This window comes from Erpetoichthys calabaricus, chromosome 2 (assembly GCF_900747795.2).
Source record: "Erpetoichthys calabaricus chromosome 2, fErpCal1.3, whole genome shotgun sequence".
NCBI classification, from domain to species: Eukaryota; Metazoa; Chordata; class Cladistia; order Polypteriformes; family Polypteridae; genus Erpetoichthys; species Erpetoichthys calabaricus.
In genome coordinates this window covers 227,635,588-227,663,093 of record NC_041395.2, presented here as the reverse complement: position 1 = coordinate 227,663,093, position 27,506 = coordinate 227,635,588, and the positions used below count along the sequence as shown (strand labels likewise).

The window sequence follows — 27,506 nt, the reverse complement described above, 5'->3', positions numbered from 1 at the left end:
CCATAAAATTGTATGTAAATACAATTAATCCATTCCAGATTACGTACGAACTGTATGTAAATATATATTTTTTAAGCACAAAAATAGTTAATTATACCATAGAATGCACAGTGTAATAGTAAACTAAATGTAAAAACATTGAATAACACTGAGAAAATCTTGAAAAACAGAGAAAACTAACATTGTAAGAGTTCACACTTGATCCTTACGAACCGCTCGCTGTAAACACTTTTTTTATGAGTTTTAAGCACAGGGAAAAAAAATTAAATGCCACTTCTCTTGCAAAACTTTTCAAACTATCCCCTACTGGCTTAAATTCCTCACCTTCGCCACTCGAAGAAGGATTATTTTTCAGCAAATCGCCATGAATCTTCCTGGCTTTCTTGCATATGATCGGCTCGCTTATGCTATCCCCTGCAAGTTGCTTCTTGTTGAACCATACTAACAACAGTTTTTCCACCTCTTCCAGCACTTGAGGCCTCTGCTTGGTTAACATTATAACTCCTTTTGCAACATCAGCTGCTTTGTTAGGTCTTGTATATGTTACGGCCAAAACCCGAAATTGGCCAAAGTGGGAAATGTCCGGCCAAATCGGGAAATGGCCAATGTCGCTGTAAATTGACCGGCCAATGTCCGATCTTTTCCTTGATTTCGGGATTTGGCCAGCCAGTTTGCGAAATGGCATGGGGCGATCAGCCAAAGTCGGAAGGAAAAAGGCATGAGCAGCGATTTGTTGCGCACTTAGTAGTGCAATTGCATTGAGTGTAGCCTTGGCGGCTCATGTTCAGAAAGCCGACGCCACTTGGTTGTTTCACAATAATTAAGATCAAGTATATAAGTAGATTTCACATTTCTGTTATCATTTTAGCAATAAAATAGTGACTTAACATCAGGGACCTATTTTATTGACTTTAAGGTTAGTGTTTGGGCGAGGGGAAGGCCGTCTCAAGTGGCGTCCGCTTTGCGGAACAAGACCCGCCTTGAGCAGTTTCTCGTGCAGAATGGAAAACTCACTTCTGAATCTGCATCTGAAAATTTTTAAGCATCTTTGCACCTTGAGCGGACAGTCTTACATCAGCACATCGGATTTTGACCAGGGAGTTCTCGCCACTTCGCGAAATGGCTGGCCAAAGTAGCATATATGCTGGTCATTTCTAGTACTTCGGACTTTGGCCACACCTTGCGGCCAAAATGCGAAATTGCTGGTCAATTCGGGACCTGGCTGAACTTCGGGTTTTGGCCGTAACATATACGCAAACAAAAGAAAATGGGAAATGGAGAATGGCAAGTCATTTGTTTTTTGTTCGCCACCAGAGCGTGTGGTCGTGAACAGATGCAAAATTTTGGCAAACTTTTTGATCGTAATCCAATTTGTACATGTTCGGAAACGTTCGTGACCAGAGATTCTACTGTACTTGTATACCGAACCCCATCCCCACCACACTTCTTAAATACTGCCGTAATGCCATAACCCCAACCGTTACAACAATAATAAATACAGTAGAGTCTCACTTATCCGACATAAACGGGCCGGCAGAACGTCAGATAAGTGAAAATGTCGGATAATGGGAGGTGTTAAGAAAAAGCCTGTTAAACGTCAAACTATGTTATAATTTTACACATTACGAGCCTAATACAGTGGAACCTCAGTTCACGAACATCTCTGAACACGTACAAATTGGGTTATGACCAAAAAGTTCACCAAACTTTTGCCTCTGTGCATGACCACACACTCGGTATAGGAACAAGCCAGTTTCCCTTTCGGTTTGTGTGCACCGATGATTTCAGCATGTGTTCAGTCTCTCCCTGTGCATTCCCTGTGCAGCGTTAGAGAGAGAGCGCGAGAGAGAGACACAGACAGACACATGCATGCGCAAGAGAGAGACACACGAACACACACACACACGAGAGAGACACACACGCGAGAGAGACACATGCACACACGCGCACGTGCAAGAGAGACGCATGCACACACACGCGTGAGAGAGACGCACGCACACACACACGCGCGCGTGAGAGAGACGCACGCACACACACACATGCGCGAGAGAGACACACGCACGCACACACACACACACACATGCGCACGAGAGAGATGCACACGCACACACACACGCGTGCGAGAGACACACGCACGTACATGCACACACACACGCATGTGTGAGAGACACGCACGCCAGAGAGGACCAGCCACATAATCCACTGTAATCATGTTTTACAACAAAACAACAGAAAAATTTAACTGAAAAAATGAACTTAGCAACAAAAAATAGACTACGCTCATGCTCACAACTTGCAGTTCTTATTGCCGATTGATGCGTTTTTTATTTTTATTTTTTTTGCGGTGGGATGTCGGATAATACAGAATGTTGGATAAGCGAAGGTTGGATAAGCGAGACTCTACTGTACATCCCTTGACACTAATTTTGTGCCAGCCACTTTTAAAATCGCTTCTGTAACCCCAATGTTAAAAATGTCTGGTCTTGATGCTGACAATCTTAGCAATTTTCAGCCTATTTCTCACCCATGTTTTAGCATGTTGTAGCCTCCAAACTCACCAATTACTTAACTTCTAATAATTTGATGGAACCCTTTCAGTCTGGTTTCAGGGCACAGCACAGCTGTGAAAGTGCTCTGCTTTGGGTAACCAATGATTTGCTTATGGCAGCAGACTCTGGACAAACCATTATATCAGTTCTGTTAGATCTTAGTGCAGCATTCAATAGTGTCGGACATAACATTCTACTGTCCAGAATGGAGAAAATGCTGGGTATCTCTGTGGTTTAAGTCCTATCTGATTGACAGTCAAGAGTTTGTTAGTCTTGGCAACAGCAGATCCAGCTCAGCGCCAGTCAAACAAGCGGTTCCTTAGGACTCTGTCCTCCGCCCTCTGCTCTTCTGTATCCATATGCTTCCCCTTGGGCATATCATTCATAGCTATGGACTGGGTTATCATTTTTATGCAGATGATACTCAACTCTATTCCAATGTTAAAAGTGAAACTTTTATCAGGGCTTTCTCAGCACATAACTTGCCTTAGTGAAATTAAAACCTAGATGGAGCAGAACTCTTTAAAATTAAATTGCAACAAAACTTGCAAACTGACACTAAAGCACAACTTAAGAAAATGAGCTCCTTCTCAGTCACTCTTGATGGTGATCTCATTAGACCTTCTTCTGATGCAAGGAATATTAGTGTCATTTTTGATTCCTCCCTTTCTTATTCCACCCACATAAACCACATTAAGAAACTTTATTACTTTCACCTCCATTACATATCCCATGCTCATTCATTCCTCTCCTTTTCTTATACTGAAAAACTTGTCCATGCTTTCATCATAACCTGCATCGATTATTGTTACTCCCTACTGGCAGGTGCCGCTTCTTATATCACAGCTCCAGTGGATTCAAAACTCTGCTGCAAGAGTCCTAACATGGACCAACAACAGTAAGCATATCACACCCATCCTGCTTCGTCTCCACTGGCTCCCTGTGTCTTACAGGATTGAATATAAAATTCTATTATTAACCTACAAAACTTTAAACGATCTCGCGCTGGACTATGTCAGTGGCCTTCTCCATCACTATGCTCCTGTTCGCCCACTAAGGTCCTTTGATTCTGGCAGTCTTGTTGTGCCTGCACTCTGTGGGTGACAAGGCCTTCAGCTTTATAGCACCCAGACTTTGGAATGACTTCCCTAAATTAATTACATCAGCTGACTCAATTCATTCTCTTCATCTGTTCAGGAAGTGTTTTAACTTAACCTGACATTCTGCTTCCTCTTTCGGTCTTCCTCTCTGTCCAGATGCTCAGTACAATTTGTGTGTGTGTTATATCACAAATGATGTTATTTGCTAGGCTTTTCTTTTAGTATTTAATTTAGTATATTATTTATTTATTGTCTTTTATTCTTTTTAGTTTTTTTTATATCCTGTATCTATCTGTTTTAGTGTTCTGTTTCAGAAACATTTGTATCCAATGTTACATACGAGGTCTGATCAAAAAATACAGTGAATGTTTTAAAAAAGAACGTTTATTGCAGTAAAAGATTTACAACTACTAGTCACCCTCAAAATACTCTCCTCCACTTCGAATGCACTTATCCCTACGCTCCTGGCACTTTGCGAAGCAGTTCTGGAGTGTCTTTAGTTGGGCTGTCATGGCTGCCTGGATGTCCTCAATGGATTGAAATTGTTTGCCTTTCATGGTCATTTTCAATTTAGGGAACAGCCAGAAGTCGCACAGTGCCAGATCCGGCGAATAAGGTAGATGCAGACACAGCGTAATGTTTTTATTCAACAGAATTTGTTGTGCTAGAAGGGATGTGTAACAAGGAGCATTGTCATGATGATGAATGAAACCATTTCAACATTTTCCTCGGTTATTGATGTTGAGGGACGTCCTGATCTTTTCTCAGATCCATTACGAAATTGATCAAACCACTTTTATACAGTCTTAATTGTCGATGTAGTATCACCATAAACTGATTTTAACATCTGATGGGTTTCCTGCGCTTTTTGCATTTTGAAACAAAATTTCATGTTACTGAGTTGCGCGATATCCATTATTAACGACAAACTTAAAAAACACACTTGAACTCAACAGTGGCTCACAAACGACTGACAGTATCAAACAAGCTGAAACTTGTCACAGACTAGGCTCTAGGATGGACATGTCAGAACCTGCATTGAATTGTTTTGCATTGCTCTTGTCTGCTCTTGGTGCTCTGTATCAACATTCACCATACTTTTTGATCATACCTCGTATACCTGCTGCTTCTTTCTGAGACTTTGTGAGCACAGGAAAGGTACTATATAAGTAAAATGTATTATTATTATTATTATTACTACTATCAATTGCACATTCATTGACCAGAAAATTATATATCTGTTTAAAATGTTGCAGTCCTGTCTAGAATTGCATAAACAGTGCATAAAAGCATTCTGGGTAAATAGCGTGACCCTGAATGTCAGGTTGTGCATGCATTTATCAATTTTAAAATTAGCCATGTGTTTGACTTCATGCATCTTTGTATTAGGTCCATGTAATTTTTCTGTACATATTTAGAACTAGAGTGTAAAGTAGTCCTGTATTCATGTACTGGTTGGTACTGGAAAAGTCATAAAAAGCCCTGGAAGTTGAAATGTAAAAATCTAAACATACAGTAAATGCATTAACAGAAAAATATCAGATATATCACACAATATATTGGACATAACAATACTACAATAAAATGATTGGTACTGCAGATGCTTACTTAATGCAGTCTTGCTCATAAGTCAAGTATATGATTGTATGGGAGGTTACAGTTTAATGGCCTGTTTTAGAGTCTTGTTTTATTGGATTGAATACCATGATATCACTTCCAAATCAGAATCTAAATCAAGTTTATTGGCTAAGTATGCTTACATAGACAACTAGCATTATGCTACCCATGGTGCATTTGTAGGAGTAAGTAAAGCTCTGAAGTGACTTTCATGAGCCTCTACAAAAATAAAAACACTGCTGAACCTTGTGCTGGAGAATGAAAGATGGTCAGTGATGTAAATCTCTGGGAGGTTAAGGCTATAGTATTAACTCTTTACACCAGGTGCTAAAAAAATTAATTTGCATCCCAAATAAAAAAAAATCAATACTGACAGCCAAGAGGAGAACTATTACTATAATGACAGCCATAAACAGAAAAATAACAATTGTCATATAGTAATGATAACAATAATACAGTAAACATTTTTGTTTCCTTTCAAGTATATTTCACGTATGAATTTTACCAAAAGAGAAATGTGGAAAGTAAATAAATTTTTAATGAAACAATAATTATCATTAAAAACAGGGAATAGATTTGTGAAGTATAATACTGCCAGTGTGAATACTTGGTGTAAGTTTCAGTAAAGCTGAAAGAAAGAAATTCTTGGGGTGCACTGTGAGAATATCATGTTTTTTGAAAAGACAGCATACATGGACACTTAACTTAGTTACTTGATTCATGGCACTGGACAGGGAATAAAACAGTTCAAAAATAATTGTTCAATGCAGTTTATTTACCTTGTCTTAGGTTATTTAAAAAAAGTAATTTTTTGCAAAAAAGCTCCATTGTTAACAATATATGCAGTATTTCTAAATGTGTTTGTAAATATTTCAATGTCTCCCCATTTTCATTTAACAATTTAAAAAAACTGAGTAAAAAAAATATTCCTAAATCAATTAATGCATTATGTGTGTGTTATGCAGGAAATAGAATAAAATTTGATGGATATTTCAGTCAATAGTCCTCTTTTAAATGTTTAACGCTACCAACTGACATTATGCTGAACACATTCAGCTTGTCTCAGTGTTTTGATATTTTTTGGTTTTCTTGCAGTTCTCACTTTTCCAAACATGCCCTTGACACTAGCAGTACATTGACATTTATCCAAAAACTTTTGAATAGTGTGACAAGAAGGAATTCTCCCAAGCTGGGACACATTAAATTTAATGCAAATTTTTCCTTGTACATCCCCTAAAGATTCTGATTCTATGTGTGCATAAATGGTGAACACAAAATGAAGTATCGACCATGGCCACTGAAACTACTTTTCGTAAACATCATATATATCCTAATACTATTCACTCACCCTTCATAACACTCTGAAAATAATCACAATGATGTGCCACATCAGTTAATTTCATTTTGACATTTCGAACTAGTGCTGTAGTCCCCCCACCTCATAATCTCATCTGACATTGCCTCCTCTCGCTGCCTTTGTTATGTGTGTCTTTGATTGTCAATGATCTCACTTTGAATGTTTCACTGGTTAGGACAAGGAACGTGGTGTTATAGAGAATATTTTTTTTATTTTTGTTAACACTAGAATTACCAGAGCCAACGAAAAAACTCGTAAATCCGGCCCACCTTAAATCCCTTTACACCTCTCCGTCAGTGTCTTTTGGCTTCTAAGTGTGTCAATAAGCCCAAGCAGCAAGCAGCCTGGTATACCATCCCCCCACCGCCACAGAACAGGCAAGAAGTTCTCCCAGTTCCTGCCTTGATTGATTATTTGGGAGTGAGCTACCCAGAATTGTAAGGGGAAATAATTTGATGTGTGTTTTGTGTCTACAACAATCTGTGTAAACAAATCGTTAAAACAGAAACGTTTTTCATGTTTTACTAATAAATAACAAAATGTAGACATGAACTATATAATGTGTGAAGGCTGATGGACAAATATCAAATACACTTTCACAAGAGGTGTGAGTACAAGATGACAGCTTCCATGGTGCAGCGGTAAGATCCGCTGACTTATAATCGGAAGGTCGTGAGTTTGAAACCAGCTCCCTGGCAAATTTACCGTTTTGAGTAGTGAGCTGCTCATATTGTTAACATTATACAATAAAAACATACATTTGATTTGTGCCTGTAACAGCCGGTGTAAATTTATAGTACTTGTAAAAGTTAGCGTTTTTTTTCACTTTTATTCTATCAGTCATGATTATGATACAACACATCCCCCACCCCAGATCTGATGCGGTTACTTTTATCTGAAACTGGGAATTACTGTAGATGTGAGTGGTGTTTTGAGACAATGGAACTGGAAATTCTCTGAACTGGAGGGATAAAAGCTGACACACAAACGCTGGTGAATCTGCCTTCTTCGTATCTCAGCGTCACTTGATTTTTTTTAATTCAGTTTTATTGAGTGTTCCTAATCACGCTGAATTAGTATGCGCTTTATGGTCCATGATGTCAAAGCCACACTGACAAAAAAATAGAGACATAGGTATATGTGATATTTGGAATAACTCATTTTATGACCTGTATAGTACATTTCGGAAAACGTTGTGGCAGTGATGCAACATTATTCATATTATTCATATTCATTCGCATGCCTTCTTGCCCTTGTAATCAGTTTTTTTCCCCCGATCTTGCCAGTCTTTACATGTTGCTGCACGGTGCTGTTTCTTTTGTACTCCAGGACATGCAGAGGAAAGAATAGTACAGAGAGGTCAGTTCCGCGCTATATGCAATCATCAGATTCAAATGTTAACAGTTCCCACACACCCAAGAACCTTCTTTTCTATGTTTACGACATGTGTACCTGTTGCAATGTACACAATTCTCTCTGTGCTGTGGTTACTATAACACTGAAGGGGCTGGGGAAGTGGCAGTCTTGGAACAGAAGCTTGTTGATGTTGCATCCTCTCTTGCTTTATCCATCGCCTTTTTTAGTAAGAAGCGATGACTAGGTTCCTCTGCAAGGTGAGCCATGAACACTCTTCTTTTCTCAGTGGCCCCCGTGCATGCCTTGCACAGCACATGAGCGTTCATTGCCGCCAGGTCAAGCTTGTTATAGCACAAGCAACCGGCCACCTGCGTGTTCCTGCTTGCACTAAATAAGCTCACGCCTTCTGGTGCACGATGTCAACGCAGCACTGGGCAAAAAACAAAGAGACAAATATATGTGACATTTTGAAGAAATCATTTTATGACCTGAATAGTACCAATCAGAAAACATTGTCACGCTAATGCAATATTATTTGAAAACAAAACACTGCTTTACACAGTAAGCTTAAGTAGGTCAATAGGTACCGTACATGGCCCCCAAAACTCCTCCTTTAGAACATGATCACCTTCTTTTTTCCTGTGTGGAGGGTCATATTATTGAACTCTCTGTAGGCTAACTTGTCATTGTTGGTAATGAGACTTACAATAGTTGTGTCATTAGCAAACTGATGATAGAGTTTGTGCTGTGCCTTGCAACAGATTTATGGGTATACACAAAAAAACAGGAATGGACAGCAGCCATAGAGTATGCCAGTGTTTTGTTAGATGTGCATTTTCCAACTCTGACAATATAGTGGCCTACATGCTGAGTAGTCCTTTACCCAGTTATATAGGATTGTGTTCAGTCCAGAAACTCTAAGCCTTATTACTACCTTACTGGGATGATGTTGCTGAAAGACAAGTTAACAGACAGCATTAACACATAAGTGTTACTTTTCCCAAGTTGTGTTAGTTCTGAATGGTTGGCTGTTGATGGTTCTCTCTTGATCAATTTGCTCAGTGTCTGGGATGCTGGATTTGATATGGGCCATTAATATATGTTTAAAGGTTTTCATGGTAATAGTGGTGCCTGTAATATTCACACTGAATTAAAATGGCTTAAAGTGCAAACATTGCTGCTTCATATTCAACTTTTTTATGTTTTTTTTATTACTTCCTGATTACTAACATCATTTACATAAATAAAAATAAGCAAATACTCACCTACACACTACTTTTCATATCCTCATGGTTTATTTATTTATTTATGTATGTATTTAGTTAATGAACATGGCTATGTATACTGATAGCAAAACCAAAATACATTTTATAAAAATTTTTGGAGCATAGTTAAGCGGTGTCCGTTACACACAATAATTAAGAATTTTAAAAGTACTGTACATTACAATTCATGAAACCTATGTAACTGTTTACACACTATACTAACTTCAATGAGACTTATAAAATAAAAGAGAACGTATAAAATAAAAATAAAAAATTAAATTCCAGACCTCCTGCTGGCTAAGATTTATCTATCATCTTTTAAAATCATAGTTCCTCTCTTAGAGAATTTTACTGCAAAAAAATGCTAAAGAAACACACTCAAAAAAACAAGCAATAAAACAAGTTATTTGTTGAACAATTTGTGACTCAAAATATGGTGCTACAGTGCATATAAAATGATTGCCTAAATTTAGTTTGATATGGTATTACAGATATTATATACTTACTAATATGTTCTGCTGCAACCTATCCAGAATTCTTTACACATGAATATTAGTACTTTGATTGTTAGATTAAATCACTATTTAAGTGAAGCATGACTGTTTGACAGTAGACTTTTCTTTTTCTGCTTCTTAGAAATGTTTTTTCTTCAGTCTGCACTCAACCTTGTAAAACTCAGCTCTTAATTTCCCTGAAGTCTCTCAGCCAACCAACACACAAAACCTGTTGCTGTTGTATGTGACTCTGCATTTCTCTTTGTGTCCCTGCAGGAGATCAGCGATGCAGAGATTCTTGAGCTGGTGCACAGTGCCTTGGGTCGAATGACGGTCATTCGGCAGATTTTTCCTATGTGGAAGGACAGTAATATTCGCTGCATGAGGAACAATCACCGAATCTCTTCCTTGCTCTGTGATCCACAGGAGGGATACCTTCAATCACTGCAGGTGTGTTTGCAGAAGCATGATAAGAGTTCAAAAAAGAGTTTCAGTGCATTAATGTGCTGCTTTGTTTAGTACTTACTTGATATATAAAGAATCCTTTCAGGTATTGTACAGAGTTTTTCTGAGATGACCACATGTGCAGAAAGAAAATGTATTGTATTGTTCAAATACCCCATTGTTTTATTAAGATTTCTTTTTATATTCCTGTTTCTTCCAAATTGGTTAACTAGTAAATGCAAACTAAATATGGCACAGTGCTAGAGGGGTGGTGTAATGGTAAATGCTGTTGCCTCATTGATCCTGCTTCCTGAGTTTGAATTCCAACCCGATTCATTGTCTTTGTCTTCATGTTTTTTTCCAAGGTATTTTGGTTTTTCTCCAAAAGCTGGGTGTGTTACATTAAGTAGCAATTCAAAAATGGCCTTGTGTGAGAGTGGGCCTTGTGATGACACAGTGCTCCGTCCAGGGTTGATTCCTATTTTGCACCTGATGCTGTCAGGATAGTTTCTAGCTCCACATGACCCAGAACTGGACTTACAAGGTTTTAAATGTTATTTAATATGACTAGAAATTACAACATTTAGAAAAAATATTTCATTATTATGCATAACAACATTGCTAACATTCTTTTTTTTAATACTCTTAACAAACACTTTAACATTTAACACCTGGCACATATACAAATCTCACTAAGAACAGTTGTCATTGAAAAATAATTGGATGGATTATAATATTTCATTGCTATCTAAGACATTTAACTCTCAGCCTCTTAATTATCCATTGTTTCAGTGCATTTCAAGCAGTTTGAGACCTTAAAGACTCTAAAAAGTTCCAAGATTTATCTTCAAGCATTTTTTCTGCTTTATTTCTTCTTGGTGTAATTCTGGAAAGTCACTTTATGTTGAGACATTTGGCAACACTTGCTATTCATTTACATTTTTAAGTAAAGGAAACAAAGATACAAGAACAACAGGTCAGATAATTTAAATAATTAGAAGTTAAATAATTATTTTCTTTTCCATTTAGGATCTGATTTTTCATTATTTGTTGGTCACCCAAATTTCCAATATTTCATTATGGGGATTGCTGCGGTGGGTTGGCACACTGCCCAGGATTGGTTCCTGCCTTGTGCCCTGTGTTGGCTGGGATTGGCTCCAGCAGACCCCCGTGACCCTGTGTTCGGATTTAGCAGGTTGGAAAATGGATGGATGGAAGTTTATAATTACCCAGTATCACCACTGCTCCACATTACACTCCTCCTATTCTGCACATTAATTCTAACAAAACTGAAACAAAAGTTTGATGTTAATAAAAACTTTATTTTAACTCTACTCCCTCAATACATTCCTCCAAACATGTGTTTTTTCATAATTGTCAAAAATTCACTCCTTAAGTTAAACACAAAATATTAACAAATTAATTACTGATTCATCCCTTTCGACAGAACACATTGCTTCTCCCAACTTTGCTTGACCTAGAAGAAAATTCTCAAGAACATATTTACTTTCTTGTTTTTGATTATATACAACTCCAGAAATAAAACTGACAGTTGAAAAAGACAATCCAGTCCCACCAAAAAGTGTGCTAAGGGGATTAAACTGTACTTCCAGTTTTTTGCAGTATGAAAAAAGATAAAAAACAGTTTCTCACTGTTGACAAATGGGCAACAGTCAGTTTCTAGGAGTGATACATTTAGAAAAGTTAGGAATCTCTCCATGCTATAGTTACATTCAAGCCAGTGTTCAGTTTTTTCTCCAGCTAATATTTGGTAAGTCTTTTACAAAACTGTTGAAAGTCACTTTCATACATAATTGGTATAAGTCATTTTTTCCTACCTTACCAAAAGCTTTATCTGATAACATGTCAAGTGTGAGGATATAACCAGGGTGATCAGTATATTCTGCTACTTTAGGCTTGATTTATATGACAAGATCTGTAGCATCTGATTCAATGATTTTGTCGGCTGGAGAAACATTATCTCCTTGAGAGCCTGTTTTTAATTCAGCCAGAACCTCCTTGAAGCAGCAAAGAAACTGTTTGACCAGCCATTCGGGCCTCATATGTCAAGGGGATGTGTTAGGTAAGCAGTCTTGTATGTCTTAGATGAGAAATCTTTGTGATATTTCTTATGATAACGATATTGGCAAAGTGACTGGAGGAAATCTTAACAAATTAATCCTCCATAAACCAAAAAAGTCATAAAGATTAACAGTTGTACTTTCGAACTTACAAAGCAATGTTAAAAACCTGGATTAACAGAACATTGGCAAGGATGATAAAGTCAGTTTAAATAGATCAAACAGCAACAAATTCCTATCAATGTTTAAGTAATTTTACAGGAGAATGTAAAGCCAAAACTCTCCTTGACAGCGATTCTGGACTGTAGAATAACATCTGCAGTGTCTGAAAACTAAAAGCCTTCCTCTTACCTTGTATATGAATCAGGCCTTGGCTTCCTTCTGATATTGGTAAGTGCAGTACATCCCTTTGGACCAAATGCATGCCATTCCAGAAGAAGTTTCAAATGTTCATATGTATAGATTTAATTAGCCCAACTGGTGGATCAGCACATCTACATCCATGCCAAAACATGGAGGCAATTTAATTATTAAGAAGTAATAGTCCTTCTCTGCAGGAAATATCTTGAACAAGCAACTCCCGATGGTTTAACTTGGCTTGTATCTTCTCTGTCCACTCCACCCAGTTCTCCTCAGTGATACAGTATCATCCTTGCCCAACTACACCCAACTATCTAAAAACTTTCCGATCCCACTGGAAGGTCCCAGGAAGAAAGGTGGGAAATCCATGAAAAGGCATTAATTTTGGACCAAATAATTTTTGCGAATCACAGCCTTTGAAAAATGTTTCAATATTGCACTAAGGTGTCCACTTCAGAAGAAGAAGTCACAAAGAATGTCACATCATCTGTATAGGGAACAACTTTTAAACAGCAAGTGGGGCAAACGGGAATGCTGAGTCTGGGAAGATGGCACTTGAACTGTTCAAGAGGGGGATTGATAAACCTAGAAAAGGGAATCCCTGGTAAATCCCCTTAGTGACAGAAAAGGGAAATGTCAAAGTACTGTTAATTTGTAAAACTCCAAAAACATGTATGCAGTAATTCAATATGTTTAACAAATGACGGCCTAAAGCCATAGGCTTTCAGAATTTAAAAAAGATATTTGTAATAAAGTTTTTTTCCTGATTTAGAGACATTAAGTCAGGGAGTTTGGCAATAGTAATCAAATTACACAGAAAATTTTAACTATCAAATATGCCTTGATTCAGGACATGGTAGATCTAATCTTGTTTGATGACAAAGCCCATTACATTCCTTAGAGACCTGGACAGGATTTTATAATCTGTGCACAAAAGGCTAATGGTGCCACTTCTTAAGTTTACACAGGTCTCCTTTTTAGGTATGTGAACGAGCACAGTCTCTGGCAGATCAGAAACAGCCTGTTGGCTTGTAGATTTTTCCTATTAGCGTCCAAAACATTTTTGAAAACTCAGCTGTCAGTCTGTATGCTCCTTGTGATCTTCTAATATGCAGACCACAGAGAAGTCAGCTCCCCTAGGCTGAGCTCTGCTGCCAGAAGGTCCTTTGCTGCAGTTGGCAGATCCTGTAGAAATACTACGTGTCAGATGAGTGTCCTCTTATTTCAGCACAAAATAACTTTTTGTAGTATTCCAGTGCTAGACCCCGAACATTCTCAGGCTCCTCGAGTATGCACTTTCCCCCTTTTTTAAACAGTGGATTATTTTGCTGTGAGATCTTTTTTTCCAGTCCAAAAATGTGTTGAGTAGGAGAATCCATATGTGATGATTCTTGAATTCTGCTGTGCACAAGAGTGCCATGAACTCATTTGTTGAATAAAGTCCCTTTAAACACTGTTTCAAGGATACAATCATTGAAAGAACTGTCTAAAACTGACAAGATATATAAAATGTCTTCCTCCTCCAATTCCACCATTGCGTTCTTCACTTTCTGAGTGGCATTTTCAGTGTACTGCTGACAGAACAATTACAGTAGATCTCAGTTTTGGAGATGACCCACCACTGTGTTTGAGATGGATATTTATCATTCAGCAGTCTCCATCTCATCCAGGAGAAGTCAAAGACTTTCAAGAAATGGGCATCGTTTGATAAGCTGTTATTAAAGTGCCAGTAGGAATTGAAACAAGTTTGAGATGGAAGTGCACGTTTTAGAAAGGAAAAACTCTGGTCATTGAAACCGGAAGGATGAATGAAGCAGTTGATTATGAGATTCCTAGGATTATTTAGAGCAGTCAATTGAGTCCTATGATAATTGGACAACAAATGCTGTCCCACCTTGCCAAAGAGATTGAACCTAATGAATCTTTCACCTACATGTACTGCTTGATGCTTGGATATAAAACCCTCCAAATTTTAACTAAGCCAGCCTTGTTGAAAACTGATTGTAAGTAAGTGGCTGAGGCAGAATGAGGCGCCCAGAATTTCCTGTCCAATGTTATTGAAACAAAATTTCCACTATCAAAAAACAAAGTCTTCATCCTTATGCTTTCAAAGTCAGTCATTCAAAATGGATAAAAATAGGTCCTGTCTCCTTTTAAGCCCATAGTGGAAAAAGCACATTCAGAAAACTAAGTGGATGGATTGAAATCTGTGAGGTTAGAAGTCAGATCTGAAAAAAACTGAAAATAATATCTTCTATATTTGTTACCAATAGTGAGTAAAATGACTGCTTTGAAATCTACAATGTTGTATCTTCTTTATGTTGCTAGAATAATGTAAAATGTACATTCTTCTAAAGCTACTGTAGTTTTAACAAAATGATCACATAATACAGCAAATATATACAAAATGGATCTTACATCATTTTCACAGAAATACAAATAAATAAAAAGTTCAAAAGTGTAAAAATTAATTAAATGCATAACATGACATCACATTCTTAAACCCACTTGCTCAAATTGAAGAGCTTTGAGGACTGAAACCTATTTTGGGGACTCTTTCATACACATTTGTACTCAAATTATATAAATTCCAAGTTTTGAGCTGTCATGCAAATAAAATTGAATTCAAAACTTTTAAAACCAATTAGTTTCATTCAATAAATTAGTTTTTACATTTAAAAAAATGCATCTGACAAGCAGATGAGCAGACAAATCTAGCCTACAATTTTCTGCATCTTCTAACATCTGAAATCAAATGTTACTTTCACTTATAACTTGGTCTTCCCCAGCGAGGTACAATTTTATAATAGATTGTCTGTTAGATACATTATTTATTAAATATACATACTTTCCCTGATAAATTAAACATATTTCAATTTCATTTTGTTTAGTGTAATCAATAAATCTCACTTATGTGTTCAGCCTTGCTGACCCTTAACCCTGAATTCTGCATCTCTAATTTAGGTTTGTGAGGGAAGACCACTCTAACACTGTAGGCAGCCAGCTCGAATTTCTGTCCTCCCCTCTTCCATGATTATAAAATTTAAAATGTAAAGTTCAATGCCTGTGAGTTCAATACATATAATAGCCACATGCTAGCGAAAATTCATAAGGAGGAATGCATGGCATATGCCACTGAGTAACAGATTGACCAGAAGGGTGATTTCCCATGAGCTTATGAAAAGTATCAAAAAGAGAAATTGAAAAATATATCCTGTAGTCAATCATTGGATAAATTGTGCTTTTACAAAGTGACTACTCTGAATTAAATTCATGCATATTTAATTCAAACTGCATATAAGGTAAGTAATAATGATTTGGATTGAACATTTTGGCATTTTTTAAATATATTGCTCTTTCCTTTCTCTCTTTACAATTCATGACTATACTTGCTCACGTTTATATGATCATATTAATCAATGATTAGTTTTGCCCTAAAGGAGCATTTATTGCTCACAAAGAAAATGAATAGGAATGGATGGACTGATGTCTTTTTTTACCATTTTTCTCACATAGGAACATAAAAGAGGAACTGCAAGACAGACAATACATATGATCTTTTAACATTGAAAAGGGCAGTCTTAAGTTATAGGTTTCTTTGTTTTTTTGTTATTTTGTATGCTGCTTTGTTTTGCATTTTTGCATGACATAACAGTTATCTCACCTTATACTTTATCAAAGACACAACGTAAGGAGCAAATAGGCTTGAATTATATACAATAGTAATGGGATTGCAATGCATTTGGAAAATGCACGTCTAACAGCCATTTAGGACTAGCATTAATCAATTAAATAAATAAGAATGTCAGTATGATTTTTCATTGCAAGTCAAGACCATTAATGTGTTATGTTAGAAAAGCTTGACTTTAAAAAAGATGGTGTATGGCTGATAATGTTGTTGCTGAACGTTCAAGTGGAGCACTTTGCTTCTTATGGAGTGCATTCATTTCCCGCTGCCTCGGTTTCCTTTGACCATTTCCATGCTGCAGTGTAGCATCTTTATTACGTGTCCTGAAAATCATTGCAAAAAGTGTAACTCTTAAAGGCACCTTACCTTAATAACTTGATACCTGCCTTCCCAGTAGCTTAGGCTCTGAAACTCCCTTATTAAAGTTAGACATTTACATCCAAACTGGATTCAATCACTGGCTCAGAGCTAGAGCCTGGAAGAGTTTATTTTGGAACTGGCAATGCCCCTAGTGTGTTCGGAGGGATTAAAAATGTCAACTTCAAGAGCTCCACAGAGAAAGAATGCTTTCGATCTTCCAGTAAGAGAATAAGAGAAATGTGTCCCTAGCTTTTATAAAGGGGAGCTTTTCTTGAACAGATTAGCGCCTACCTCCTTGCATAGGTCTCTACATGTCCATTCAGATTAAGAAAGAAGTCCAGTTAAAAGCTTACCATGGATGTTTTTCAACGTAGCTTGTTCCAGCAAAGTCTCCAGAGGTATCATCTGATTTTTGATTAATGTTGATTACCAGAAATTCAGAAAGGTAGTTAATAGATGATGGCTTCTTTGTTAGAATTTAAGTGTAACTCAGCATCTCATATAACTTCTCTTCAGAAATATGGTGGAGAGGCACTAGCTGTTTGTTTTTTAGTTTGTGTTCATTTACCAGAGGAGAATTTGTGTTCTACTGAAAGCTTAGCAATAAAGCAGCAGAAGATTTTCTCCATAATTTACAACATGATTGCACTGCTTGCCACAAACAAATCAGAATCCTGATCATTTAATAAAGGCATATATTGTAATTAATGTTTCTTTTTAATTAGAGTTTGTTGCTGTGTGATTTTGAAAATATTCAGCTTTAAAAGCTAAAGTTTCAGGCTTTGGATTGAACTCAAGATTCACAGAAGTCCTTTCAAAGTCCTCAATGTTGAGGCCAGATTTTATGAACTTGCAAGTTTGGCTGTTCTTGGTATCTCCTTTACAAACATTGAGCTTTAAAAGCTTGAAGCTAAATTCGTTGTATTCATCTAATATCTGATCAGCTTTTAAGACTGACAGGTGTTAAAAAAATTTCAAAAATTCCAAGAGTTGGATCATTCATTGCCAAGGCTCAATGTTCACAAAATATACAGACACATGGACAGACCTCTTTCCAAAAATGCTCAAATCATGTTCTACAGGTATCAAAATATCTTCTTTTATTGAAAAGAAGTCAATATTTTTTCTTATTTTGATAACTTTTTAAAGTGAAGGTTGGGGGTGTTGGGTTTGACTTACATAAAAATAAATATTTGGAATTATTGCATTCTGTATTTTTGAATAAACTGTTTTACTCAAAGTAATGTGATGTATAAGGTCAATAAAATAAAAAAAAACACCCATGCTGTCTTGCACTTTAGATTTAATACTACTTTAATGATTTTATGGTCTTTTGAATCTACCATATTTATGATGACATGACTCTGCTGTGTCTGCTTTCAATTGAATTCTTTGTATAATATGTTCTATTCATTGTTTTTATTCAGATTTGATGGCAGATCATTTGCAAGCTCTTTCCAGTCTCAGTATATTCCTCTTTGATGTATTTGTTGCATCTTATCTTCAGTTATTTTTGTTTGTTTTATGAAGAAACTTTCAATGATGCTTGCCATGCTATGTTTGTGTTTAAAAGAAAGTTTCATTGCCTCGTTTAACAAATGATAGTACCGCTGGTAACTTTTTTAAACTAAAGACATTAAATGAAAATAAAATGTGGATACATTTTATGACTGGAAAATACACCAATATAGAAAAGCATGTCATATGTGATCATAAATGTACAATACAGTGGCAGCTGGTGATCTTTCAACACAGCGGAACCACATTTTAGGCCTACTTCATAAAATTTGTCAATTATTGTATCATGTTATTTATATGTAAATTCTACCCTCCTTTCTTTTTGTATAAAATGGTCTATGACCCACTCATACCAACTGGGAGACTTTTCCAGACTCTCAATGGCCAGCAGAGCAAAGTTGCTTAAATGGTTTTGGTCCAATGTGTTGCGGCTGTACGACTTGACTCATTATAAGCAGGGGAAGCTCCTCTCTACTCCTGCTGATATATCTCCAAATGTTGCCATTTGTATAGCTGAGGCATTGCACTAACCAACAGCATGTCTTTAAAAAAACACGAAGAAATCACACAGTTTATCCATGTTGCTGTGCAAGTCACGGTTTGAATACAGGACTTGAAATTCAGATCTGTCTCTCTGAATCAAAGTCATGGCCATAACTTTTCAGGACACTTCGGAATGCCTCCTCAGGAATCACCTGTCTCATTTCATCAAAGTTCCTTAGATTGATTATTTCTAGGAAGCCCATACAATCTGCTCCATAAGATTGTCTAGCATGGCCATGTACAGATTTTCTGTAACGCTCTTGGAGATCCTGCAATTGTGACAGACCCGGATGCATTTGCCTAGGCTCATTTTGAGGGTCTGACATGAGATTTTTCACTTTTGCATAAGCAGCTTTCAAAGCCTCTTCTGACCTCTTCTCCTTTGTAAAAGTAAGGAGACTCTCAGTTCTTTGTTTGCAGTAAAGAACATCCATAGCTCTCTGCTGCACAGTATTAAAGACCACATCAGTTTCTGGGAAAATTTGTTCATATGTGTTCAACATGAAAACAAACTCAAAATCCTTCAGTGTTCTTAAGAAGCCTTTGGCAGCATTGAGTTTGTCCTCACCTACTATGGTCTCATCCTTGTCTGCAGGAGCCCATCATAGTTGTTCTTCACAGTGCTCACTATTCGTGATGTAAAGTTCCACTGAGTAGGAGCATTTCTGGGCAACCTTTAATACCCTGCAGACTCTAGGAAAGACATCCTCTTGGTAGAGTTAGAAAAAAATGTGGCAACCCAGAGAGAGATGCAAAAACATTCTGGATTCAGACAAGCATTTTGCCCCCTGAGACAACACCAGATTCAGTCTGTGTGCGTAGCAATGTACAGACATTGCATTGAGGGCTATTGGTTTACCTTTAGCCTGAAATCCATACAGTGAGGAAGCCATGACAGCAGTCCCATCATAGGTCTGAGCCACAAGTTTTTCTTTGTAATGGTAGCCTTGCATGTTTTCTTTTAAATATCAAAGACAGACTGGGCACCTTGCCCTCGTGATACATCAAAAAAATCCAACAAATCACTCCTGAATTTGAGCTGCAGCATCAACATATCAAACTGTGACAAGACAGTTGTGCATGACATGACATGTCAGTTGGCCCATCTACTTGCCATGCAAAAAAGGGTGCAGCTACAACTTGACCTTTGATTTCATCAACAACAGTCGTTGCAATAGCAGAAATCAAATCATTTTGAATGGAATGGGACATACCAGAAAACAAAAAAGATGACTGGAAGCGTGTGTCCAAGACAGAATCATATTTGGATAATGTTTCAGTAAATTCTTTGTAATTCCCCTTGTTAGCAGATTCACTACCCTCATCATGCCCTCTGAATGCCAGCTCTTGATGGCCATGCAGTGAAGTGACATAGATTAAGTGGTTAAGAAAGACCCTGTTATTCTTTTCTTTTCACTGTTTCATTGAGTTTTGCCACCTGAGCACTATCATTATTAATTGCATGCTCTACACTGAAAATGCCAAAACAACTTAACCATGCAGATGAACTCGCAAGTTCATTGCTTTTCTTATGTCTTTTGTACACACTGTCAAAGTTAGCCAGATCCCAAAAACACAGTTTTGACCAAACAACCTGAAGTGGCTTCATTAAGAGGCATGGCCAGCAGTACAGTGTCTTTGTCACAGCACTTCTAGTTAGCCAGCTCACCCTGTCATACCAGGAGAACTGTAAAGACCGATTACTTTTCCCTGACTTTTGAACAAAATCAGTCTTGGGTGTTGATCTGCCCTGCTGATCATGTTTATTATCTGGATCTGACCTTATTTTGTACTCATCTTAATATTATGAGTTTGCCTTTCCCTTTGGTTACACACTCTGATTCAGATGACTGGCAATGACCAAAGCAACTTTAAAAAATACTTGCCAAATGGAAGTGTACAGATATCAATACCATAGTGATAAAACATAACAAACAAGAAGAAACGTACACATAAAAGTTACAGAAACTATCTTCTTATATAATATGCTACCATGTCTGTCCGTTTGTCTGTCCAGAATTTTAAATCACCTGTAGCTTGCAAACTGTTTGAACTATTGACCTGAAATTTGGTGCACATGTATAGTACTACGTGACATCTACTATCTGCTTTCAGGGTGATGATTGACCTCCAAGGTTATTCCTTTTTTTATTTTTATTCTATTTTATTGTAGAATCAACTCTTGGCAGCGGCCAGCAGGGTGGGCGTGCAGCACATGCGCACGGGCGCCTTTCTCATCCCTACCTCACTTCCCCTACCTCTTCATATCTTAAGTCATTCTTGAGGCAGATTGAACACTTAAGTGCCAGCTTAAGTGAAAAATTAAGGAAAATGTACTAAGTAATTGCAACACAAACACTGACTTAATCAGTTTTAATGCGAAAAAATGCAGATGAAAGAAGAGAAGAACAGGGCCACTAGGGTGGAGAAAAGAAGAGCTGCTCATGAAGCAGCAAGCGCCTCAGCATCTGGTCAAATTAATGCTAAATGTACAGAGAAAGAGGATGAAAACTATGAATGCTCAAGTCAAGTGTATTCACTGCACGTTATCGTGCAGAGCACCGTTACTGGTAAATAATAATTATGTGGGTGTCCAGGCTCACAACAATGGTCACTAGATCCTAAATGCCTGATCTCTTCTACTCTCTGAATTGCATACCGATTGTTAGAGAATAATATATCTTGACTGGCTTCTCTTGTCATTGGTGTTTTAACATACTGTGTTAAAAACAGTCACCGATGAAATTCTATTCTTCTGCTACACTACTTGTAAAGTTTTGTTAGTTATACTATTTGAGAACCTATAATATCCCACTCAAAACTTGCTTTTTAATATTACTAAAAATGCATATTACAACTGCTGTCTTCATTTGGGAGGTTATTGTAGACTTCAGATATCAGACCCCTACTCCCTATTATTTTCTAATCAATTGCAAAATTTTCACCTGACTCATCACCCATTTTTGACAGACTAATTCTCTTATACATAAATTGTAATTCCTCCACCTTTTTGATTTTGACTGTGTTTCCTAAATAATATGTACCCCTCATTGTTATTCTCATCTGCATCTCCTGGATTTAGCTAGGTTTCTGTTGTTTCTATGTATTAATGTTTTTACTTCAGCTTATTAACTGTGGAATAGAAATTTCACTTGCCTTGTATAATTTTATTAATAATGCTGTTCTCATATGTGAAAATATAAACTTTATCTATCCTAAACTCCTGTTCTCATTTCCTATTTTAAACCATCCTTAACTTATCTACTCTTACACTTCCCTAATACACTGGTGCTCCCCATGACAGTACAGGTTCCATAAACCTACATCCCTCAATCCTACACCAAGAGTTTATCCACATGTTAACCTTCTACTCTCCTCAATCTCACCTGGACTGGACTGGCACAGGCATAAACTCAGAGAAGACCACTGTGTCAGTCCTCCTCATCAGTTTAGCAACTAATACTTGAAATTAGAATTACATTACTGGTAGACTCCCCTTACTTATATCATTGGTTATCTGCAAAATAAAATATACATTGATTACGACATATTTTGATTTGTGATCCTTGGTGTTTCCTGCTCTTTCCCTCAAAGAGAATATTCTGTGATTCTCAACCATATGCCAGTTACTATTTTTTTCCCTTTTTTAGCTACAAAAATTGATTTATGTTCTTCTCTTCTTTTTCATTAATTTTTGATGGACAATGGAAATGTGGTGTGTTTTTATGATTTTCATCTTAAATTCTCTTACGTATTATATGAATTTATTAATTTTAAAACTGATCTTATATCACAGGTGAATGCCTCCAACCTTGTTAACTGTAGTCACAGGGTATGTTCATCCTCCTGATTAATGTAGATTTGTCATCTGTTTTAGTTAATCATATTCCTTTGCCCACTCTTGATTTGTGGTCCACAGCTGCAACAGATCAAAAAATCTCTTTAATTACTTTCTTTCTGTTTTGTAAAATTTGAAGGTGGTAATGGGCAGAATATTTTTCATTTTTTCCCATTAACATATATATTATACAAAGTAAATAAACACTTGGCCTTATACAGTTTTTGCTAAAAGTGTGTAACTTATCTTATCTTTATCTTTAAATTGAATCAAAAACGCTATGTAAGCCTTTTTAAATTTAATTTGATAAAAAAATAATATTATTTTTGATATAATATGAACTGATTTTAAATATGATCTTATGCATTCATGCATGGCCAAAAAGAAAAAGAAGTGGAACATTTCCATTCTAAGTTTCAGTCAACAGTTTTTTGTATTCTAGTCCTTATGATTCAGTATGTTTCTCTGTAAAAACAGCTTTGCAAAGACTTTCTGCATCAATAACAGTCCACGGAGACATCCATTAGTTACTGACAAATAAAACATTCATCATATTTCTCGTCTGGTTGCTATGTACAGTAATGGCAGGATTCAAACACTACATTGGAATTCCACAATGTGGCCAGAGTGAAGTGGCTTGATTAGCTATTTAAACAGAACTGCCACTTTGATAAAGAGAAATATTCAAAAATCTAACAGTATATTACTCGTGATCTTGACTTATTTATTACTGAGTCTAGCAGATAAAAAGTGTTTAATAGTCAAGTGGTTATTTTAGGGAATATACTGCCAAAAGAAACCTTATTTATGGAACAGTAGCTGATTTGTCATGTCTTGTGGAAAAATAAACTCCCTCATAACAAAGGACACAGAAGAAAAAAATGTACTGTTGCCGCAAAAATGAAAAAAGAGAAAACGCAGGCAAATAAATAGTACTACCTGTCGTGGAATGAACATCAGAGAAAATCAGCGTTCCAAAACCTGTCAGAAGAGATCCTGTCTTCACCTAATATTTCGGATATCCACCCCCGAGTACAGAAGCCTAACAGACTGCACATTTTTTATTTCACAACGCAAAAAACTGAGTTTGCTGACAGAACAGCTTGATGGTCCAGAGGCCCTTTAGCTAAATGCAAGTTTACTGACTTTTACCTTCTTTCTTGGAGAGCAGACTTCCAGTGCTAAAGAAAAACTGTCACACAAGTGAATGTAAATGTGTCTGGTCAGGATCCATTCAAAGTAAATACTCAGCTTGGAAGATTTTGCAGACCCTAATGGAGTAAAAAGTGCAAAAATCAATCATTTAGTGGTGTTAGTTTTTTTTTAGTTTGACTTTATTTTATTAGATAAATGAAATTTTACCAAATGTCAAATGACCAATATAATACTAGTAAACTAAAAGCATTTAATACATGAAGTACTTATCACATTAGTATCAGTGTCAGGTACACTGCGTCTGCTGGTGCTGTCTCATACTATTGACTTAAGGCATCATGCTGAGAAACTCTTAGTCCCTACTATAGGATGGCACACCCGTACTCCCATTTTTCACGACCATGCCCTGTTATTTGGTGGCAATGCGCACAGTTTTCTTCTCTGGCAGTACCATGGAGTTAGCCTTCTGGGTAGTCTGTTTGACAGTTTGGACCTTATGACATTTCAGTCTCTCCAGTCTTGTTTTCATCTTTTTAGTTCATCCTTTTTTCTTAACTCTTTCAGGGCTGATGTTGACTTTTGTCGTTATTCATGGGTAGAGGACGGTAATCATCTGTAAACTGTGACAAAACTCGCCCTTACATTTTAGTTTGACTCTCTTTGCTTGAAGGAAAGTTACATAGCTTTGTTGATTTGACCTCTATTCCCAGAGCGCTGTGTCTCTACAGAAAGGTCCTCAAATCCCATTTGAGCTGAGGTCATAAACCCAGGTTGGCCAAAGGAAGGGGTTCAAAGACATCTTTAAGTTACATCTTATAAAGAGTCATTTCAACATTCTGATGGTGTATAGACCCTAGCCACAGAATTTCCCTTATGGCATCACATGATTCATGAAGGGATACTCCATTCTGAAACCAGCTGCCTCTTGGCTGGCTCAGACAAAAGTTAGCAATTTAAGGAGAAAGAGGAAAACACACATGCGTTTGATAAACCAAAAAGTCTAGGCTTGAGGATTAATGGGTTTCATTCTAGACTCAACATTACTACAGACAGAGAGAGATAGGGGGACAGATCTCCATAATCTTTATGCTCTTTAAGCACATTATATCACCAGGTTGCAGTTTTGAAGGATTTTGGGCACTTGTAACTGGTTACTAGATCAGTGGTCTCACCAACACCTACCTCATACCGATTTGTTTATTATTTGCATTATGAAATACTGTGTGAAAAACATAAAAATGCAACATAATTTTACTTTCCTTTTTAGTTCCATTTAAGCCTTAAATACACATGGTTATTAATGTAAGGAATTGTGAGCCCAATATAAATGGTCATCCTACAAATGGTTGCCAGCAGTTCTCTGATTTGCTGCCTGTGTTTCCAGGCTCTTTCTTCAAAAGAGATACTGTATAAACTTAGACTGACACATACTCTCTAATGTTTTGAAATGATAAAAATTCTCTCAGATAATCTGGTATAATTATGTTGCCATTTTCCATATTAACAGACACCTGACACAATATTTTAAATGAAGATTGATAAGTGTGAATTAAAAACTCAATTCCTAAATCCTATTTTACTAGCTGGATATTTACATTTCTGATAATTTCACTCAGGAATACTGTACATCCATTAATGGTATGCAAAGGACCATAGTGACCTAAGCCACTTTTTTCCCCTCACATTCCTTCCAGTGAAGAATGGTTTCTAGGGGTCTGGTCCACCCTGCTGCAACTTCCATAAAACAGCCAAAATCGGAAATTGAATTTATTGAAAAGCATTGTGAAAATTTAAACTGTGTTTTTTGATGTATTATTGTGATGAATTCAATATACAAATATTTAATTTGGTTTTTTTTTAATGAAATTACAAGTGGCCATTTTTATTAAGGTCACATGCTAACCTTTATGTTCATTTTATTGTAAATCTATTTAGGCTAAATAACAGCACTGTGGTGCACTGCCTTACAAATTCATTATTTTATTTTTGAATCGTACTCCACTCTTTTTTGTTGCCTGTGTCAGAAACTCCACGCAGAGTCATAGCAAGGTTTGGGGCAGCCACCCGTATATTTGGTATCCTGGCTGCAAAGTCACAAAATGTTTTACAGCACTGATGTGCACAAAACCGAGTCCAAAACAGAACTGAGGGAATAAGGAAAAGGTGGAGGCTTTTAAAGGGGAAGACAGGAAGTGAAGTCAGAGGGTTTGGGCTCATAAGGGTCTTCGGCCATAGACTTGAGCCTGGACATGACATCAAAGGGGCAGGAGCCAACAAGGTCTTCCTCCATAGGCTTGGATTCGGAAGTGACGTCAACAGGGCCAGGTGAAATTTCCTGTGGATGGTCTGCAGAAAAGCGAGAAAAAAATCAATGCACTCTGCCACATCCCGGTCTGAATCGGAATTGCTCTTACTGAAGCCCTTTAGCTGCCTCCCATGCACATGTGTGTTTTTTCAATTGCTGCAGTTTTCTACCTTCATCCCAAAAGATGTGCAAGTTAGGTTCATTGGCCATTTTAAATTGGCCCTGCATAAGTGTGTATTTGAATGGGCCCTGTGATGGCCTGGTATCCAGTCCACTCTATAGGACCATCAACATCATTCCTGGATTGGATTAAGCAAATTTGAAAATGTTATGTTATGTTTAAGATACGGCTAAAGCATAACACAGCCCAACCTAGTGGACACACCAACACCTAATAAAGTGACAGCGCAAAATGGTAAGTTGAAAAAAGAGTGTGAAACCTCTTGCAATTTTAACAGAACCAGGGAAAAATGATAGGAAGGAAAAATGCAGATGTTAGATAGAATATATTGTTTATATTTTTTTTATACATTGTTTTTTGTAAATTAGCATACTGTGGTAATTGTTAATTTGGTTCCTAAATAATATTGTTATAAACTTTATTACCACTCTTCAAGCACCTAATCGTTTAAAATATGTTAATAGAAAGGCTATTTGCTTTGAATAACAGTAGAGCAATATTGCAAAACAAAGATATCAGCATTTATAACATACAGTTAGAGCAAGCCTGGATTAAAAACCCCAAAGGCTCCTGGGTAATTTAGTTCCCTAACAGAGAACTGATCATAATTTTAACACTGCTGCACACAAATCCTCAGTAGTTTAATTCCATGTAGTATTTCCCACTTTTGCGTTTCCTCAAGTAGGTGGTTGACCCCCTTGCTCATCTCGACAAGTATACATCACTTCATCAAGTGGGGTGATTTTCCCCTGAGTCATTTCAGCATGTGGATGGTAGCCCTAATTTTTTTTACATTTTTTTTTTGTCCTGAGAAGGCTAAAGAGATTTGGAGTGGAAACCAAGTCACTAGTGAGCTTATACCTCTGTACTATTGAAAGTATCCTTACCAGATCCATCATGGTGTGGTTTGGTAACCTGACTTTCCAGGATCACAAACTTCTGTAAAGATTGTTAGGACAGCATCTAAACACAATGGGGCTGGCCTTCTAAACTTCATGCCTTCTACATACCTAATTGACTGAGGAGAGCTGAATCCATCATCTCTACTTACAGCCACTCAGCTAATTGCTTGTTTTTGCTTCTGTCTACTGGGGCCTCACCACTCACTCTACAATGCTTGAGGGATAGCCTCTTCTCCAGGCCACAAGGTCACTTAACTCTCAGTGACCTGTTCTTACATGAAATGTACTTGTACCCACCTGCTGGTTTATGTGTAATTGTTTCATGCAATTATTATTTTGTATGACATTTGCACTACCATCTACTTTTACTCTTATATAACTGTATTTATCTTC

At 37.0% G+C, this 27,506-nt stretch overlaps 1 protein-coding gene across 2 annotated transcripts in view; it reads left to right on the top strand.

Annotated features, from left to right (window-relative positions):
- The window catches only part of LOC114646859 (glutamate receptor ionotropic, delta-1-like), a 1,476,314-nt gene that overhangs the window by 1,207,615 nt on the left and 241,193 nt on the right, over positions 1-27,506 (top strand). For both annotated transcript variants that reach the window (XM_028795229.2, XM_051922843.1), the window contains exon 6: positions 10,015-10,188. In XM_028795229.2, the coding sequence (XP_028651062.1) occupies positions 10,015-10,188 (174 nt within the window). The remainder of the gene's footprint in view (positions 1-10,014; positions 10,189-27,506) is intronic.